We start from the raw sequence: 13,610 nt of genomic DNA on the forward strand, positions 1-13,610 counted from the left end.
CCCCCCCCCCCCTTCCTCCCCTCAGGTGCTCATAAATATGTAAGAATCAACGATGGATCAGGAACTAGTAATTGAGGGGGAGGGGGATCTAATCTGGGGGTCCGGGGGAATGCCCCCACCCTTTCTGAAAAATTTCTAATTGAGGCTCTCAGTGCTAAAAGTTTGGGAACTCTTACAACAGAAAATCATTTTTGGTTTGAAAATAGAATTTCCGCGGCTCCTTTGAATAAGAGAGGCGATTAGCAAGATTTGTCGACCTTACGAATCAGTTCCTGAGTTCCATGATAACCTTGACACTTTTCACCTACCTTTGAACTTGGAAGAGCACTCCCACTCAGTTGCCGATTGGCTCTATATCTACTGGGTCTAAAGTGACTCTAGGCTTCTGAGGTCAACCTTCTAATACCAATTTATCCAACAAGTTGTTAGTTATGGAGAACAGTGTATTGGATGGCGAAGTCAGGATCCTAGCTTTCCTTTATCAGCCACCTCCCCAGTTTATAATAATTTTTGTCCGTGTTTCGTGCAATCTTACAGGAAAAGGCAAGGAACTGAATTAGTCTTACTTATATGGCAGCTTTGTCATAAGCCGTTTAAATTTCTATTTATAATTTTGAGTCCATTCAAATCATCATTTTCATTCAAAGCCAATTTCCACTTGAATTGGACACAGGATCAAGCCCGGACTGGACATGTCACGGCCCTTGATCTGGCCAAATCCTCGGGATGGCCTTGGAACTTTTACTGTCTTATTAGCCTGTACCGAAAGTAAATAGCCTTGATAAGCTAAATCAGTGCTTTCCATACTAAATACATGCTTCCTTGGCCTATAGCCTATTAAAAACAGTAACATTTTCACAAATACTTACGAAATTTCAAATGAGTAAGTACATCATAAATGACGTCATTATTAGGTGACGTCAGTCAATCCTCGAATCTTTACGAAATCTATTTTCCTTATTTTTCATTTCTAGGATTTTTGGGATTAATAAACGCTTGAATGAGGCTGGGAAATACATAAGGAAATTTGGAGACTCAAAGACTGAGGTTTTAAAATGGAAAACAAATGCGACTGAGAAATTTCGCGGTCGCTTTTGTTTTTCATTGAAAGCGAAACAGGCTCCTACGTGCGACCGCAGTGCCTTGTGGATTGACATGAATGTGACGAGTTATTTGGCGTGGACTTTGTACTCGTTTCTCCATAAAAAGACTCGTAATCGGCCGTTCATCGTTACTCTACCATAAAGATTTCCACCTAAAACTATGGAGCGATCCCTCGTGGAGAACGTGTTCTTGTTCAGTTTGAACATTGCCGGTTGGTTTTGGGGAGTTGTAAGTTTTTTACCATGGTACTATTTGACAGGAAGGCAACACCAGGTACGAAGGCAAAAGATTCAAGGAAAACCCACGAGTCTTGTTCCCGGCGCACCGTATCGCGATGTGGAGCATTTTGATGCACTGGTTACCACTCTTTACAAGGGAATAACTACAATGGATCAACTTTTCAGGTTAGAAAATTAAACGAGGCGAAAATGGTCTTGAATGAATGAGTAAAAATGCTTTCTGTTTTGTACACATATTTCACGTGGATTCAAGTTTAGGCTCTGTAAAACGATTGAACCGTTAATTCATGCTGATTTGCACGCGACATCCAAGAAAGTAAACTATAACAATATGAAAATAAGGAGAATCAAAATTTCAAAAACAAGATTTCCACTGCGTTGTTTCCCGTAAGTTAAATGATGATCGTATTTCTCATCACTGACTCACTTCAACCTGCACTAGCTTGCCCTATAACGTAAACAGTCAAGCTATAAGCCACCATAGTACTCTACCGAATACGCAACCTTTTTATTGCCACTGAAATCCAAGATTTATAGAAAATTCCAAAAGATTTTATGACAATTTGGACACTACATTTTAAATTTAGATTTATGTGTTAATTTTTTGTCTGTGTTATTAATTTATCTCTTCAATTCGGGATTGAATTAAGGCGTACCTACGTATAGTAGCCAAGGTCTCGTTAACTTATATCCTGTTTAACATTCATGTGATGCACTTCCCAAACAACCTAAGGTCGAGAGGATCGGATCGTATTTGATTCCATCAATGGACTTTACCCCTCTATTCATGTCGATTTAACACCATTTCACAACATAAATTCCTGTGTGTTAATCCCTCTTTCTCTCGTTTCTGTCCGTTTAATTCTCTTGCAATCCTTTCACAAACGGCTAAACTCATCTCTCAATTTATATTTGTATAATGTTTCAATTCTCTTTAGTTTATTTTCAATCTTCATAACCGAACAACAGACGATCAGACAAATACTCCTCCACTATTGTAATATAACTCCTAAATTCATAAGTTTTAGTCTGGGTTTTACTATGTTTATTTTGATCTGGCCGGGCAAGTAGTAGTACGACAGGCATGAACTTTACTTATAACTGCCATAAAAAGTCTACAAATCTGTCAACACTAACATAAAAACCTTATGAATATTTTCTCAATTCATTTTACAGGGTTTACTTTATTTTCAAGTATCCATATTGAGTAAAAATTGAGACAAAAATTTTACCTGTTTTCACTTCTGTTCAAAGGAAGGCTGCTAGTAATTAATTGATAATGGATGAACGAACGTATGAATTATGCATGCTTTTATGTCGACTGTAATTATTATTATTATTAAAGAGTGTACAAACATGCCAGTTCAAATTCAATCACTAAAAATATCATGAAATTTCATTCAAGTACTTGACCAGGCATAGATTTTTCCTAATTCATTGGGAAGTTTTTGTTCAATACATAATCTTGGTCCGTTGACAGGTGACATCACGAGTTCCTATATAGAAGTTTCAAAACCATGCACTTTCTATGTTTTGACTTCCTGTATCCTTAATGGATATCATCTTTTATATTTGGTATATTTCCTGCTAGTAACAGCAGTAACCTATAAATAGGAACTAACAGGACTATAGAGTACAGATATCTCATAAACACAGAATCTGTTGGGGGCTTTTAGTTAGACATCACATGATTTCCTTGAAGAACTCTATAATGTCATTCAAGGTCATAAGCCCATTAACAGTTGCATAAGTGTGGGGTCTTATATTTTCACATTCAAGTGGTTTTTACTTAATATGCCGAAAGTAGTGCTGAAGATCAAGTTCAAAGTAGTAACTGACTTGGACTGACAGCTATATGTAGTTTGTTGTATTCCTGAATTTTGATCCCAAGAGATTTCAAGAATGTAAATTAAAAGTGAATAAAGTAATTGTACATGTAATGTTTGTTTTGAAGATTTTATCACAATTTGAGTTTCTTTTGTTTATACTGATAACTATAAGTGTTATTGTTTACTGTTGCTGCTGTGTTAGTGCACTCTGCTTTTCTCTATTGGGGTCTTATGATTTATTCCAGGACTTGGCATGACATGGAGGGCAGAGTTGCTAGGTCTCCTTTATTTGATAGTTTTTCTCTGCGTTCTCTTGTTTTCCTCCGTCTGCAAAACCTATTACACCCTACTGAATGCCAATTTGATCTGAGTTAGCCATGCCTTGACTTTGGTCAGCCCAGAGTGTTTGTTTCAGGGTTTGATAGCTGTCACAATGACATATAATTTGCAGTGAATTGGCTCTCCTTTTCTCGAAATATCAACTAAAGGTTAGTCGTATTTTTTTTCCACAGACGAGCAGTCCAACTCTACGCATTTAGAAAATGTCTTGGAACAAGGGAAATTTTAAGAGAAATAGATGAAAAACAGATAAATGGACGTGTATTTAAAAAACAGATTAGAGGAGAATATAATTGGTTTACATTTGCACAAGTTGATTCACGAGCGAGAAATCTTGGAAATGGACTCACTGCTCTTGGACAGCAAAGAAAACAGAACATTGTCATTTTTGCAGAAACAAGAGCAGAATGGATGATGGCTTTGCAATGCTGCTTTGCAAATTCATTTCCAGGTAAAGTAAAGGTTGATTTGTACGTAACCACCTTCAGTTATGGCTATTGGCGGTCTTAGAATAATAGCCAGTCATCAGACCAAGGGCACTAGGACACCGAATGTGGTTGGATTTCTATAGGTTTTTTACCCTTTCGATTATTTGAATTAAATTAACGTTATATACTTGTTTACTTATCTTGTGTCCGTGTTCCTTTGTTGTCTTCGTTCGCTGTTGTAGTGCAGATGTTTTCATTCCAAAGGTCAAACGGTTTGAATAGCCTACGAGCGTTACTTCTTTAACGGCCGTTCCGTACTTGACTCTGTTTGAACTATACCAACAACAACGCGACCGCGCGATGCTCCTTATGTCAGTAATATTCAACCGTCCAGTTAATATGGTTAATCAAATTCACCTTAAGTTCTATATAGAGCACCGGGGTAGGCTACTAGCCTGCTTGCCATTGTTCTCTCGTCTGCTCGCTTAATCCAATTATTTTGAAAGGTGGGGTGGCAGTGTGTTTACACAGCGATGACAGATGCAGCACCAACGCTACTGTACGAACCACTGCCGAGCCTAGACTGGGGTAACACGATCTCCCTGGACATTAGTAATATTTTCGGTATCAGTAACATTTTCGCTTCAATTGCAAAGAAAGTTACTAACTCTCCTTAGAATATTAGAGTCCAATTAGAGGGAAGCATATCTTAAACCCAGGGTACTGTTTACGAAATGAAATGTAACTTTTCTATACCTCAACGATCAGACAGTTACAGTTCAAAAATATTAATATCGACCAGTAGGTCATTTTAGGTGACGCTCACGTTGACTGGACATGTACAAGTAAGTAAACAAATAAAGATTAGATTGCTATTACGAAATATCGTAAGAAATTCCTTTATTGTAGTTGATGATGCAAAAGGGGGAAGTTTCTTTGAGTAAAAAGTGTGTGGTAATAGCGTGCTATCGTTGATCTATGCTACTTAAATCTCTAGTATCCTGTAGTGCGTTAAGTTATAGAGGCCGTAATCTGGTAGTCACGTCTTAGGGTTCGAATTACTAGCGTTCGGGTCCGAGTGTGGGCCGAGGGAGATCGTGTTACCCCAGTCTAGGCTCGGCAGTGGTTCGTACAGTAGCGTTGGTGCTGCATCTGTCATCGCTGTGTAAACACACTGCCACCCCACCTTTCAAAATAATTGGATTAAGCGAGCAGACGAGAGAACAATGGCAAGCAGGCTAGTAGCCTACCCCGGTGCTCTATATAGAACTTAAGGTGAATTTGATTAACCATATTAACTGGACGGTTGAATATTACTGACATAAGGAGCATCGCGCGGTCGCGTTGTTGTTGGTATAGTTCAAACAGAGTCAAGTACGGAACGGCCGTTAAAGAAGTAACGCTCGTAGGCTATTCAAACCGTTTGACCTTTGGAATGAAAACATCTGCACTACAACAGCGAACGAAGACAACGAAGGAACACAGACACAAGATAAGTAAACAAGTATATAACGTTAATTTAATTCAAATAATTGAAAGGGTAAAAAACCTATAGAAATCCAACCACATTCGGTGTCCTAGTGCCCTTGATCAGACAATATCCAACCTGAATTGGAACTTACAGTATCTGGTCAATTCTTTCTCTTGCCACTTATTTTGACCAGCAAAATTGAACAAGTGAGAAATGAGGTAAAACTATTTTGGTTCGTCATGATGGCTGGTGACTGACTCATCATTATCTTAATCCCTGAGGGTATCTGGTTGACCAGATAGTGGCTTGGTAATTAGTTTGACAAGATGATGTCTGGCTTGTCTGACCCAATTCATGTTTACATGAAAAATGCCATTTTAAATACAAACATATTTTCAGCTTAACATAATAATACCGTAAATTAATGGAAATGCTCATTTATTGATAATTACTTTTATTTGCAGTTGTAACAATTTATGCTACTCTAGGAGATGAAGCTGTAGCACATGGCATCAATGAAACAGAAGTAAAATTCGTCATAGCAGATGCAGAACTCTTACCAAAGCTAGCTGCTGTGGCTCATAAATTAACTAACCTGGATTATATAGTTTACATTGGTGAACTTAGCAAGAATGCAACACTTGATTTCCCCAAAAATATTAAGATGATTTCCATGACAGATGTAGAGGAATTGGGATCCAGAACTGAAAATAGTAAGTCATATTCTATGCATTTGTCTTGCCTAATAATGAGAGAACAGCATTGTAAATGTGCATGGCTATAGATTTTGCTACTATTTTCATTTTGTTCAAAAATTCTGCTCTAGAATTAATTGGCCATGGACTTCTTTCAAGCAAATAAATCATAAGTTGGAGTAATTATGGGTACATAGGAATTGTAGACTAATAATTTTTTCAATGGACTACTTCGACGATACAGTGGCCATTTTGCAAGGGGGCAAAACAAAATAAAGATGACGAAAGATGTATAGAGTTTGGTGTGTTGTCTTTCTTTTATGGGTAAAAGTGATCAATGTGTCCTCTTAGAGTTGTTAATATGGATCAACATCATCACTGTAACAAAGCTGGATTTGCTCCCTGGATGCCCCATAATGCATATATCTGTGAAAAACGTTTTAAGAAATTGCACAAATTTGTAAGAAATAGAAAGTTTATTAGACCTTCATAGACTGTAGACCTACAAAACTTTGCACTATTTTTTACAGTTTTGTTATTTAACTTTTTCATAGATATATGCTATGCACTCTATGCTCTTTATGCAATTATACAATATATTTATTTAGTAAAAATATGCAGGTGATTATAGAGAATCTTGCGCGCTGATTGGTCAAGAAACTCACACTAATACATGATAATCACCTCGAGCGAAAATCCAAAATGGCAGTCAGGTGCTTTGTTGCTATTACCAGAAAAAAATGCCTTTTATCTTCTTTTTTTCTTTCTTTGAAAGAATCACCTGTGTATTTATACTAAAACAATTATTTGCCTCAGGCTCAGTGATTATTGGGGAATATTTACCCAATTAGCTCGAAGACTCGCATCTCGGTAAATATTCCCCGATAATCACTTCGCCTTTAAAATTGGCGAATAATTGTTAAATAAATTAAACGTGTATGCGCTATGATGGTATTGTATGTTTGATGGTTTGAGCTATAGTTGACCTAAAGGAGATTACTAAGTCTTAAAGAAAATCTTAATTTGATAGGAATATATTTTTATCATTTATATCATGTCCTTTTTTCAATAACAGTTATACAAAGTAAAGTCTCTCCACGACCAGAAGACACAGCAGTTATCATGTATACCAGTGGTTCAACAGGATTACCTAAAGGTAGAGAATACAGTATGGTTTTTTGATCCATCACTCTGCTCTCTTCAATACACACAAGTTTCAATGGTTTCGTTTCAATCCATTCATTATGGTTTTTGATCCATTCTCTCTCCAGGGCCATTTTGTTACACATTAGTTTCAATATATCTACTGTATTATGATTCTGATGCAATCTCTCTGACAGTTTCATTATACAGCAGTCTCAATCCATCTTTTAAGGTTTTAGATCCTTTTTTCTGGCCATTTCAATACACATCAGTTTGAGTCCATCCAGTTAGGTTTTTTATTACACATCTCATAATTATTGTAATAAAGTACATTTTTTCAAATCTATCTCTTTGACCTTTTTTGATCCATCTCACAACATTTATGACCTGGGTAGTTTCTTATAAATATGGAAAGTCATAGTAAAATAAGATACAGAAACAAGAATGTCTGCTATCATCCATTAACATTTTGGATGGTACATGTACCTGTAGCTGTTCCATGATTTGTAATCAGAATGTTTGGGAATGATGCACCCATGGTGCAGTGCTATGTTTTATAATCATTTGCTAATCACCCAATCCCTGTTGCCTTGTTTTGTATGCCATCAGGTTATTTATAAATATGGTAACCTGTCATGACGCCCCCTTGTCATGACGCCCCCAGCCATGATGCCCCCATGACGCGTCTTGACCTTAAACCATTTATATTATTATTTGTTCATTATTTCAGGCGTTATTATTACACATGCAAATCTACTTGCTGCAACAGCTGCAATGGGCTCCAGGGTTGAGCCACCTATTACGTAAGTCACTTTAGGTCAAGCTATAATAGTAACATGCGCTAAAATGTCACTTTTTCCTTGAGCTGAAACAGAAATTTATGCTGATTCAATTTGTTGTTAGTGAAAAAGATGTCTATGTTGGATACTTACCTTTGGCACATGTTCTTGAATTGGTCGCTGGTAGGCAATCTTTTTTGTTCTTATTTATAATAAAATAATTAAAATCTTGGTTTATCCACTTTTTTATACATTTATACATTAATACATTTTTAAACAAATAATCTTTTTTCTTATAGAAAATGCTATTTTAGCTCATGGTGCCTGTATTGGTTACTCCACCCCTCTCACTCTCTCAGATCAGGTAATTCATCATATCATTGAAGTTTTAGTACTGTTGATGGTAACAGTAAATAGTGTGACCCAAAAATCAGTATCAATAAACTATTAGTAGGCTGTTGGTAGGGTGTCAGCAATATGTCGTTAGGCTAATGTTATGTTGTTGCCAGACAGCGTTCTGACACTGATTTGTTGGGTTGCATTACATGAACTATTAAAGTGCTTATATGTGATCATTGTTAAATTTGCCAAAGCTATACAGATACTGTATTTTTTCTTCTCATTTACAGTCATCCAAGATCAAAAAGGGCAGCAAAGGTGACCTGACAGTACTAAGACCAACACTGATGGCAGCTGTGCCAGTTATTATGGACAGAATAAGACAGAATGTCATGGAAAAAGTCAAAGAGGGTCCTAGACTGCTGCAACTGTTCTTTACTTTTGCTTATAATTACAAACTTGCACAAATTAAAAGAGGATATGATGCACCCCTATTAAACAGGTACAGTAGGCTTTAATATTAACGATACACCTTATCGATAACCATCATCAACCCACTGACAACTTACCAAATACACTAAGATCTTTTCATCAAGATTGAACAATGTAACATTGCAAGTTGCAGAAAGAGTCAAATGAGCATTTACTTTTTGCATTGTTGTGAAGCATTTGGAGTTGCAGCATGTGCTATCTATCGCGCAACCTGCAATGCAGTTACTGTTACAAATAACAGAGCAGCTCTTCCATATCGGATTTTATTGCAGACCTAAAAAGTGTTGAGTTGGAAGCTGCAAACAGAATTGAGCATGTTTGACATCTCACTCTGCAACTCGCAATACTCTGCTTTGGTCAGCATTCCATCGCAAGATGCAAGAAAAATTATCACATATAACAGGACGTTTACTGATACCTTACCAAAAATCTACCTATACCATGCCATCAGCATCCTTATGAACTACTAACCATGGCTTTAGATTCTTTTGAGTGCTGTTTCTCCAGGAACTAGATGATATCATCCAAATATTTAGCTATTATGTAAAATCAGTTGGTTGTCATGTGTAGTCTGACACTAAAATGCTTGGGTTTTGTTGATTGTAGATTTATATTTGGAAAAATTTGCAACCTTCTTGGAGGGCGTGTGCGACAGATGCTGAGTGGAGGTGCCCCATTGTCTCAAGACACACAGTACTTCATGAATGTCTGCTTCTGCTGTCCTGTTGGTCAGGGTTATGGATTAACAGAGACCTGTGGGGGTGCTACTATTTGTCATAGTAAGAAATTGTTCTTTATGAAAGATGTTAGTCCTAATAGGACACTTGCATTATGATGTCATTTACTACAACTACCAGAATCCCTTGAACACTTTCTTTTGTTCAGTTATTTAGCAGCAATTGATGGGTTGCAAGCATTCCCAAGAGAGTTAAAAGACAAAAAACTGACGGCCATTTTGGTACCGTTAACAATGGATGCTAATGAGAAATCTTTTGTTAAATGGTACCAACATGGCCACGATGACATAACGTGCAAACGAAGAATTGTGTAATAAAAAAGAAAATTTACAAAACATTTTAGTAGTGGTAGTAAAATGACGTCATCATGCAAATGGCCTATAGACTTTTCCTAAACATGTTTGAGTGACCATTAAAACAATGGTTTAAATAAGAGGTTGGACTTGATGTGTTCATACATTAATTTTGCTGTATTTTATCAAGTTTAACCTCGACTAGGAACCAACGTTTTGTGCTCACTGAAGCCAGTTCAGAAAAGGTCTATTGTTTCCTCATCAAAAATAAATTGTTTACCTCCAGAAGACATCAATACCGGAGTCGTGGAGCACCCTAAAAAGTCGGGGGGGAGGGGGGGGGGAGCTAAGGGAGGCTGTAGCCCCCCTGCCAAACCACCTCTGCGGTCCCTGCCACACCTTTATGAGGAGGGGTTTAGGATGACTGTATTCTTGACCTAAACATTATAATTTTTCCAGCATGGGACATGACAACAGGTAGAGTTGGACCACCAATCGCCAGTTCTGAAATCAAGCTTATTAGCTGGGAAGAAGGTGAGCAAACAACTTGTTACTGGTTGGTTGAAAGTTTTAATGTGAGATATTTTGCAAAGTTTTATAGGATGGGTAGATGTATCACCCATTTTGAGGTTGAGGGGGGAAATGGGTCAAGTTATCATGGCAGTGCATCGTTTTAGGATACAAAGCCAACAACATCTTTGAAATATGTCCACTAAAATGGGTGGCGTAGTGGTTTACCGCTCACCTCTCACCACTGTGGTCTGGGTTCAAGCCCAGGCTCAGACTGGATCATATGTGAGTTGAGTTTGTTTGTTGTGTTGTTCTCTCCCTTGCCACGAGGGTTTTCTCCGAGATCTCTGGTTTCCTCCCTCCGTAAAAAGCAACATGTGAGTTGAGTGTTGTATGTTGTAAATATAGAATGTAGTGGTAGTGCGTGTGGAGGGAACCTCACAGAAGAGCCCCGCATGGGGAGTGGTGGTTGTAAAATATAAGTTTAAAACAGTCCCCCAGTGCACTGCAATGTCAACACTCCAGCCAGTTTTTTGAACCTCAAAATGTCAATTATAATAGTAATAAGTGCATGGCTGGAATGAACCAATAGGAATGAGAATTTTAAACCAAAGAATCATGTCAGAAAATATTATTTCAATTTTTTAACAAGAATGTCTGCCACTCATGTTTGTAAAGGTGGATATACTATTCGAGACAAGCCATACCCCAGAGGAGAAATAGTCATAGGAGGACCCAATGTCACGTTAGGATACTACAAGAACCCCCAAAAAACAAGTGAGGACTTCGAAATAGACAGAAATGGGCAGCGCTGGTTTCATACTGGGGATATTGGAGAGTTCCATAGTGATGGCTGCTTGCAAATTATAGGTAAGCTTGATGTACACATAGTTCTACTCACACTGTGAGTAGTGTTCTGCATTAGTATTGGTATTCAGTACAGTACAGTAAAAATTAGTGAGGTTTTGGATTACTAAATACCTAGGCTAGCAGATTACTCTAAGGGGCTACTGGATTTATAGACTTACTAGCCCATTGCCTAGTGATCTAAAAGTGATATAAATGTTTTGTGTACAGATCGCAAGAAGGATCTTGTCAAGTTGCAAGCCGGAGAGTATGTGTCACTAGGCAAGGTAGAGGCAGCTCTTGCTCAATCCCAGTATGTCGAGAATGTGTGTGTGTATGCTGAAAGCTCTGAGACGTATGCTATCTGTCTGGTGGTACCAAGACCTAAACAGTTAAAGCAGTTAGCAACATCTCTAAACGTATCATCAGAAGACTGGAATGTACTTTGCAGTAATGAGGCTTTAACTAAAGCTGTGCTTCAGGATTTGCAGATAGTTGGCACAGCGGGTGAGTTTGAAATAACAACGATAGCCATAGTTGTACATCAGAAAATAAAAAATAAATTGGTTTGAAAAAATAATTTGAGAGGATTGTTGATTGGGGTAGTTTTTAAGTAATTCTAGAAAAAGGGATGAAAGGGAAACGAATGGGAGGGAAAGGAAAGAAAAGAAAGAGAGATGAAATGCTTGCTTCAGCAAAAATTATTTGCCATCTCAATTTCGGAGTTTGTACATGTGAGCAACGTTTGTTTTATCCCCTTTTTGATCTCTGTATTTTTTCTCCAGGTTCTCTGGTTTTCCTCCCTCTGCAAAACCTAATATATTTATTAGATCAACCTTGGAAGGTGATTCTGGGTTGGAAAAACTCTTTGTTTGTTGACAGACTGAAAATTAAAATTTTGCTTTCTCCTATTTATTTACAGCAAAGCTACAGAAGTTTGAAATTCCTCAGAAGGTAACGCTGGTCACAGAGCAATGGACACCAGAATCTGAACTTGTTACAGCCGCGCTTAAACTAAAGCGCAAGAATATTACGTCTTTTTACCACGATGTCCTACAGGCCATGTACCACTAAATCCTGCATTTAAATACTTGGCTAATCACTCAACTGAACTAAGCAGGTTTCGTATGAGTGAGGGGAGATTTATGATTGGATGAAAGACGTTCTCGTTGTTTTGAAAGTCTGTAGAGGAAGCTTATGACTTCCACGTTGTCTAATTACCTTACTTTCACCACTTATACCAAACCTGATCCACTTGACATTATTCGTATATTTATTATTAGCATTTGAATTTTACTTGAATTCGCTAGTATATAAAGTATCTATTTGCCATCTATCTTTAAAAAGGATGGTAACTTACAGTTAAGATGTTCTACAAACCCAAAGCATTTGATTCTCTCTAAGTCTATGAATATTGCGATAATGTTTCAGTCGCAATAATTTCCAAAGTCCACGTTCTTTGTCTTTCCTTATATTTTTCCTTATCTTACAGCTTTTGTATTTGCATGCCTCCTCTTGAAATAGTTTGGTCAGAAAGGGCATAGCGTTCGTAACATTGCATCATTTGATTGCATAAACTCAGTTCAAAGCTTGATCTCTTTAAGAAATTATTGTATGTGGTCTATATTTTGTCGTGGCCTTTCAAGAGGGACGAAAATCATTTGATTGAGTTTTGGATCACAGTGTATGATAAAAAAGGTTAATAAAAGAATGTCAAAAAATTTCGTAAATTCTTCGTTTTGATTTATTTTTCAATTTGGTCGTATGCCTTGTTAACATCCATCGACATTGCACGAATATTCAAGAGGTGTGGAGAAAAAGGTTTCCCATTCATACTGTCATGATTAACAGCACGTAAATGGTACGGTTAATCTATTGTATCACTGATTGTGCGATGGACCTCAAACTTGAACTTAATGTTTCCCCTTACAGCCCACATGTCTTTCTCTAGAGTAGCATGTACTTTGTTAATGGTTGCGCATAAAAAGACACGTGAATATAAGGATACAACTCAAACAAACAATCTTAATTATTCTCGGCAAAATATCATGGTCTGAAATGGTCTGAAATAGGGAAACATTACGCCCAACCAGATGAACAACATTGCATACAGTAGTATAGGGGCAATTGGCAAAGGGAAAATTGAGCTACCTTCACATCCTTTCCATTTTCACAATTTATTGTGTTTTATTATGAGTATTAAGCAATAAAAGTTTCTGGGAAGCAAATAAATGGGCGTATTCCTAAAGGAATGACGCATTGCCTATATATGCAGTATAAGGCAATAATGTAGCACCCGACTCGATCTTATCAAATCAAGAGGATTCATTTCGAACAATTCGATCTTCATATCATCAGAGTTAATA

The 13,610-nt window shown here is 37.3% G+C and overlaps 1 protein-coding gene across 1 annotated transcript; it reads left to right on the plus strand.

The window, feature by feature from the left end:
- The first annotated feature begins 1,112 nt into the window (after nucleotides 1-1,112).
- On the plus strand, nucleotides 1,113-12,974 carry LOC116300300 (long-chain-fatty-acid--CoA ligase 4). Its single transcript, XM_031709136.2, has 13 exons — nucleotides 1,113-1,508; nucleotides 3,685-3,962; nucleotides 5,875-6,123; nucleotides 7,181-7,261; nucleotides 7,979-8,051; nucleotides 8,152-8,210; nucleotides 8,327-8,391; nucleotides 8,657-8,868; nucleotides 9,465-9,637; nucleotides 10,348-10,422; nucleotides 11,077-11,268; nucleotides 11,476-11,751; nucleotides 12,167-12,974. The coding sequence occupies exons 1-13, from the start codon at nucleotides 1,264-1,266 to the stop codon at nucleotides 12,316-12,318; spliced, it is 2,130 nt and encodes a 709-aa protein (XP_031564996.2). The 5' UTR covers nucleotides 1,113-1,263; the 3' UTR covers nucleotides 12,319-12,974.
- The last annotated feature ends 636 nt before the right edge of the window (nucleotides 12,975-13,610 follow it).

This window comes from Actinia tenebrosa, unplaced genomic scaffold, assembly GCF_029948245.1.
Source record: "Actinia tenebrosa isolate PJP-AT-01 unplaced genomic scaffold, QUT_ActTen_1.0 PGA_scaffold0__85_contigs__length_37466705, whole genome shotgun sequence".
Classification (NCBI taxonomy): domain Eukaryota; kingdom Metazoa; phylum Cnidaria; class Anthozoa; order Actiniaria; family Actiniidae; genus Actinia; species Actinia tenebrosa.